Source organism: Sinocyclocheilus anshuiensis, unplaced genomic scaffold (genome assembly GCF_001515605.1).
Source record: "Sinocyclocheilus anshuiensis isolate Anshui unplaced genomic scaffold, SAMN03320099.WGS_v1.1 scaffold739, whole genome shotgun sequence".
Classification (NCBI taxonomy): domain Eukaryota; kingdom Metazoa; phylum Chordata; class Actinopteri; order Cypriniformes; family Cyprinidae; genus Sinocyclocheilus; species Sinocyclocheilus anshuiensis.
Window position 1 is genome coordinate 232,746 of NW_015551105.1, and position 7,682 is coordinate 240,427.

General features: G+C 35.3%; 1 protein-coding gene across 1 annotated transcript; it reads left to right on the forward strand.

Annotated features, from left to right (window-relative positions):
* Positions 1-1,464: 1,464 nt before the first annotated feature.
* Positions 1,465-6,174, forward strand: LOC107662874 (tripartite motif-containing protein 35-like). The gene is made up of 7 exons (XM_016452987.1): positions 1,465-1,852; positions 2,567-2,589; positions 3,516-3,611; positions 3,700-3,930; positions 4,193-4,215; positions 4,291-4,409; positions 5,560-6,174. Exons 1-7 carry the CDS (start codon positions 1,465-1,467, stop codon positions 6,099-6,101), a joined length of 1,422 nt encoding a protein of 473 aa, XP_016308473.1. The 3' UTR covers positions 6,102-6,174.
* The last annotated feature ends 1,508 nt before the right edge of the window (positions 6,175-7,682 follow it).

Genomic DNA, 7,682 nt, shown 5'->3' on the forward strand with positions numbered 1-7,682 from the left:
GAAAACGTTCCTGCCCTGCAGTATCCCAGAAATCTGTCGTGCAGATCAACAAGTGCTTCAGAGCTCAGGTTAGACACAAGCCTTAATGGCAGGGGTGCCCAAACTCGGTCCTGGAGGGCCAGTGTCCTGCAGTGTGTTGAGGCAAGCTGGAGCTAAACTCTGCAGGACCCTCCAGGACCGAGTTTGGGCACCCCTGCTTAATGGCATTAAAGGCATGACTGCTTCTCTAACATGAAAACCAAAACACCTGGCATTCTTAACCCTTGTGCGTCAATTAAAAAAAGTTACACAGGTCCATAGTGGACAAAAATGTCCACGTCAAAAAACTGTCATAAAAATTAGAAGAGTCAAGTTTGGTCTCATTTTAAAGAAGACCCATGGCAGATTATCGTTGAAGTAAAAAAAAGTTTAAAAAGTGAAACCAAAAAAATGAGTTCTAGATGTTTAGGTTTATGAAAATGATTTATGAACGATGTTTTATATAAAATATATACTTTATGAAACATGTTGAACTCTATACCTGCTAGAATATATTATGTAAACACAAACTTTTATTTTGGATGCGATTAATGGCGATTAATCAATTTGACAGCACTAAATTTTAAACATTATTTTTCTAAATTATCATTCATTTCTGTAGGTGTAAACTTTGACCTATATTTGTGCTTTCCAGGAAACAAATCCAAGCTACAATACCTAGAATGTCTTCTTTGACAAATTGCCTGTCAGTAATATCAAACACAATAATCTTACTTTTTTTGAGTGTGAGAAAGCAGCAGCACGTTACAGAATGTTGTCTTGGTCACATTCTTGACATGGGAATACACAGAACAGAACAGAAAAACTGGTATATAGAGATCTGCTTGTTAGACAGTATGATAGAAAAGGTTTTTTCTTCATTCCCACAGAGGTCAGTGAGTACATGACTAGATTGAAATAAAAAAGCTAAAGAACAGAATGAATCCAGATGGTTCCCACAAAGTCTATACAATAGGATGAACATGCATCCTTCGTATTAAAAGTAATAATAATAATAATAAATCCATTAACCACAATTTTAGTTAACAAGACTAAACTAAATTAACTAAACTATATTTAAATCTATTTTAAACAGCAGAAATAAAGCCAAACAAATAAATAAGTTGGAGTACTATAAAATTACTAAAACTTAAATTAAAGTAAATTTAAGTCATACAGAAATATTAAAATTTAAATTAAAATAAAGTATATATTATTTATAATATTTATATAAATATAAAAGTTAATAAAAATGACAAAAGAAAAAATTTTATTTATGTTGACACCAGCACCAAGTTATAGCTTATAAGCTCCACCCTGATTTGCAGGTGTCTGGGATGTAAACACAGTTGAGAGACACTCTTGTGCTCTTTGACAGCTGGACCAGGCACACAAAGAGTCAGAGAGACACAACTAGTTAAAACATTTAATTGCATAGGTGACAAAATGGCCTGTAGACTGTCCCTTACAGAGGAGGATTTCTATTGCCCCATCTGCTATGACATCTTCAGGGATCCCATTCTCTTACCCTGCTCTCACAGCATCTGTAACAGCTGCGTGAAAACCTTCTGGAATCGGCGAGGAACTCAAGAGTGTCCCATCTGCAGAACTGTGTCCTCCAACCCTAACCCACCTATAAACATTGTGCTGAGAAACATGTGTGATCTGATGAGAGAAACAACAACTCAGGAGCCTCCTGTAGAGACGGTGGAGTTCTGTAGTCTTCATGGAGAACCTCTTACTTTCTTCTGCACTGAAGATCAAGAACTAGTTTGTGGGAAATGCAGAAATGCCAAATCGCATAAGAACCACCGCATCCGTTCAAACTCTGCTGGTGCACACAGTGGTTGGATTTGTGATTTGCAGTAGAATTTTTCTCTCTCAAATATTACAAGAACACACACAATTTTTTTTTTTATGACACACATACAAACCACACTCTGACATCCATACCAACACACCCACACAATTATAGCTGCATTATTTATCCAATTGGCTCTATAATATGCAGAAGCAGAAAACAAATAAGGCGAGTATTTTCTTTATAGGTCAAACCTGAAAAAATGGCACCATCTGGTAAAAAATTGTAAAAAAAAAAATAATTTTAAAGCCTTGCCAATAGAATGAAAGCCAATCAACAAAAATTGCATAATTTTACAGTTAAATGGCACTGGGATTAAAAATAGCAGTTTTAATGGGTTTCAATGGGGACATTTTTGTCCTTAAGGTCCTAAGTTAATAAAAATGACAAAAGAAAAAACAAAAACTATTATAAAAACTGAAAATATAAAAATATGTGCTTCAAAATATTCATAAATACTATAGTAGAATATAAATGATACTAAAATAACAGAGACACTTTTTAAAGTAAAGACAGAAATTGACCCCTAGCATATATATATATATATATATATATATATATATATATAAAAGTTCTGTAGTCTTCATGGAGAACCTCTTACTTTCTTCTGCACTGAAGATCAAGAACTAGTTTGTGGGAAATGCAGAAATGCCAAATCGCATAAGAACCACCGCATCCGTTCAACAGCAGACGCGTCACAGGAACTCAGGGTACGAGCTCAGAGTGTCAGATGGTATGGAAACACAGTTTTTAACTGTGGACTCTAGTCAGATTTCACTGATTGTTGGTGTCAGATTTAATGGACTAGAAATGAGTGAGATATGATAGCTGTCTTGTCAAACAGGTCTTAGCACACTAATGGCCCTTATATGACACACATTCTCAGACTCCCAAAAACAAACGTTTCGTGGGAACTACGCTGATAAGTCAAATATAAGCTGGACACTGCTGATCCTTTTTGGATATGGTTTGTAACAAACAACTTGTTTAACATCATTAAACAAAGCTGGGAAATCATCATGCTAAAACATCTGAGCATCATAGGCTGAAGTGAGCACAAAAATAAAACAAATTACGGTTACACTTTACTTGAAGGGGTGTGCATAAGACTGACATGACACCTTCATAATCATGACATGACACATGTCATGAATATGAAGGTTTTTTTATGCATGTTTATGACAACTGTCATTAAGTGTCATTCGCTCAGTTATGTAATTTTTAATGCAAAGATGACATTGTTTGAGATGTCTTTGTTATGGGCTATGGTTAGGGGTAGGGGTAGGGTTAGGTTAGGGCTAGGTCAAATAATGTCATATTTGCATTAAAAATGACATAACTGAGCGAAAATTATTAAAACTCAACATAAAAGTTAATTAAAAATAGTAATATTATATATGGTAATAGTATTTATATATGATAATAGTATATAAATAATAAAAAATAACAAATATTCTATATTCTATATGTCCAATATTAAAAATATCCCTACCCTGAAACAGCCTAGTTTAACCTAGATTTAAGGATTTAGATCTAGATTTTTAGGTTTAAAAAATGTAAATAAAAACACATTTTTTAAAAAGTGACAACTTGCCCCAACTTTATTTGTCTCACATCTCTTTCTAACATTTGTTAGCAAGAGCTCCAGCTGAAACGAAAGGCCTTTCTGGAGAAACTCAGAGTCTACGAACAAATTAAACAGTCCTGGGATGAAACAGCAGAGTATATTAAAGTGAGTACCGGGAGGATATTTCAACATTAAAACAGTTTAACTATCGTATGGATATTGCAGCCTGAATTTGCTGATATTTTGTGCTTAGAAGCAGAGCCAACACACCGAGACCCAAATTAAGGAGGCGTTTGACAAGCTTCACCAGTTTCTAGAAACTGAAGAGGCAGCCAGGACGACTGCGCTGAAGAAAGAAGAGGAGCAGAAGAGTGAGATAATTAAGAAGAATATTGAGGAGATTAGATCAGGGATGTTATCTCTCTCACACATTATTGAGTCTATCGAAGAACAACTGAGAAGGAATGACTTCACATTTCTTGTGGTAAGAAGCACTTGGCTTTTTCAACATTGATGATAAGTATTGTTTCTTGAGCAGCAAATCAGCATATTAAAATGATTTCTAAAGCATCACGTGACATGCTTACCTTTGAAAATGTATTAAAATAGAAAACAGTTATTTTGAATTGTAATAGTATTTCATAATATTAGTTTTATTGTATTTTTGATCAAATAAATGCAGCTTTAGTAGATTTTCTGATCACATAATATAGATTAATCTTTGTTTTTATCTACATTATTTCTAGTACGTCAAGGCTACAACTGAAAGGTACGATTTTTTCCCTCCTCAAACTTCTGGTGAAACCAAACCCATATCAGTATTGACTATTAAATGTTGTTTCAGAACAAAGTGTACACTGCGGGATCAGACCAGACCTTCAGGAATGCTCATCAATGTAGCAAAACATGTGGGTAACGTAACCTTTGAAGTATCCAAGAAACTACAAGCCAACGTCCAATACAGTGAGTACTGTGCAGATAAAATAATCATCTGTGCTATTAGCCATTCACACAGAGATGCAGAATGTGTTTTTGCTTTGAAAAACTGCAGACGTGGAATCAGAATGCGAGATATAAACTCTGAATTCTGAGAAAAAAAGTCAGCATTGTAAGACATAAACTTGCCCCTTAGTTACTGTTGTTACGTCCGACAAGCCATGGCACTCTCACACCACACATGATGTTCTCACGCAGTGAAAAATATATCGTGGAGCAAAGAACTGACAGACAAGACACAGCAGGTTACTTTTGGTGTGAAAAAGTTTCTGCTTTAAAATTGTACATTTTTTTTAAGAAATTCAAACAATAGCATTTTGTGGCTCTTTAATGTGTTGTGACAGATCGCAGTAGCACCTCAGTTGAAGCAGCACGTGAACCGATCATCCTCTTTACTAGTTATAGCACGAAATAAACATGAACGAACATCTGAAGGGATTTTGTTTCAATCGTGGCATCAATGCACACCATTTTTCATGTTTCAAGTCCACTGACGTTTAGCTACTGTCTGGCTTTGTTTGTTGGACAAAATGGCAGATTTGGCGTTATGATTGGTCAGATCACCTGTCAAACTCTGGCGAAGGCTCAATTGCAAGAAAAAAAAGTCAAAAATGTGAAAAGGGCAAAATTACCTTTTTTAATTTTGTATTAATGGCCAAAAAAGAACTGAGACGTACATTTAGAATTCAGAGGAAAAAAGTCAGAATTGTGACATGTAAACTCAGAATTCTGAGAAAAAAAAGTCAGGATATAAACTTATATAACCTAATCTTGCAAGTCTGAGAAGAAAAAGTCAGAATTACGAGATTTGACTTTACTCAGAATTGGGAGTTTATTCTGAGTTTATTGCAAAGAGAAAAAGAAAGAGAGAAAGGAGGTCAGAATAGTCACAAATAAAAAGTCGCAATTACCTTATTTTTTTATTCCATGGTAGAAATGGGCTTCCATAGTTCTGAAAATGGTTAAAATTCAAAAATTACAATTTAAAAATTTGTCGAGACTGCATTTTTTCCCCCATTCCACTGCCAGCTTCTCGCATTTTACAAAGCAAAATGCATTGTGTGTGTGTGTGTGTGTGTGTGTGTGTGTGTCTTAAAAGTAATCTCTTTCTCTCCAGCCCCAGTAACCTTTGACCCCAACACCGCCCATCCTTATCTGAACGTGTCGGATGATCTGACCAGTATAACTTACACTGACGAGCACTTCCAACAGCTTCCAGCAAACCCAGAGAGATTCGACGGCTACACAAGCATTCTAGGTTCTGAGGGCTTTAACTCGGGGACTCACTGCTGGGACATCGAGGTGGGCGACAGCACAGCCTGGGCCGTGGGAGTGATCACAGAGTCTGCGTACAAACACAGACAGACCCCCTCCAAAATGGGCTTGTGGTATGTGGGCTTCTGCAATGGTAAATATGGGAAGGGCTATTCTCCAGAGATCCTCACCCTTCTACGGGTAACCCAGAGAATTCAGAGGATCAAGGTGCAGCTGGACTGGGACAAGGGCAAAGTCACATTCACTGACTCAGCTCGTAATATCGGCCTGCATGTGTTTAAACACACGTTCACTGAGAGAGTGTTCCCTTACTTTTATAGTCACTGTATGCAACATCCAATGAGGATCATACCGATAAAGACAACTGTGGAAACACACATTTAGAGCCAATACTACTTTTAAGCTGGTGAAGTTAAACTGATAGGTTAACTGTGATATCAATAATACAGCAATATAAAATCATCCTAAGGAAACAGTAGCAAGTACAGTACTGCAGTAAAAAGGTACTGCTTGACTACAAATGTTCAATCCACCTACTCTACAAAAAATAAATAAACCAGAATCATTGTTGTGTTTGAGTGAAGAATGCTTAAAATATTTACCTGACAAACTATATTGTTTGAAGTAAGATTGCATAAGTTTTTCCCAGAGAAAGTGTATTTTATTAAGAAAGACTCACTAAATGTATTATGGCATGAACCAGAAAAACACTGTTTTATATAAAAAAAAAAAAAGTAAAAATAGAACGTAATAATGAACTACTGAACTATCAATGTAAATATTGTTCCTGAATTGTCTGCTTTGGTTTGAGCCAAGCTTAAATTTTCAGATGCTGTTGTATGACTGAAGTGCAAAGTAACAATAACAAAATGACAACAATAAAGTATTTTGATTCAAAGATTTACTTTCTTTCTTGATTTACACAGTAATCAACAGTGCTGTTTGTCAACTCTATGCTATTCCAAAACGTAATGAGCAGACATGCAAAAATTCAGCTTTGCCATCACAGAAATAAATCACATTTTAAAATATATTAAAACCGAACAGTTATTGTAATAATATTTTCACAACATTACTGTTTTTACCGTATTTTTGATCAAATAGATGCAGCCTTGGTAAACGTAAGAGAATTTATATATATTGTATAACTAGTTTTTAATTACTTGTTTTGGCTGTCAATTCTATTTTATTTTTTGGGAATAACCTCCGTGTATGGATTGTAGAGTTGGGGTATTTGGACTCCAACTGCAATTATGACCGAACATGGACTCGAACTTGGTTAAGGATTTGGAATAAACTCTGACTCAATAAGGTGGAGTCAGACCCAGCACTAGTAGATTGTGTCTGTTAAAATGCTAGTCTAGGTAGACTTGGTTAACTTGGTTTTGGAATGGAGTTTATTTCTCATATTGTGGCAACAGCACAAATATGCATCTTGGAGCCTTTTTTACTGAAACACTATTAATTCAAGTTATGTTTTAGCAATATTAAGACCTGATATGGGAGACTGTAGCTTGTTTAACAGAATTCACTAGGACAGCATTGACCCGTTTAATCAGCCCCATCCACAATTATGGGAGCGATGTAATCAGAGTGACGAATTCCAAAGGAATAGCTGGGAGCTTTGGTTCCTGTGAAAGTAACCTGTGGAGAGAAACAATCGGAAACATTTTAGTATACTACTTCTCGTTATTTTAATAGTAGTTTCAGTAGACTGCATTGCGAAGCTAAAAACTACAATTCCAAAGTTTGGTGTTGGTAAGGTTTTTTTTTATTTTTATGTTTTTGTAGTCTCCTATGTTCCTCAAAGCTGCATTTGACCAAAAATACAAAAACAGTAATATTAAGATAAAAAAAAAAAAATAATAATAATATATTTTAAAATGTTACATTCCTGTGATGCAAAGCTAAATTTTCAGCATCATTACTCCAGTCTTCAGTGTCACGTGATCCTTCAGAAATCAT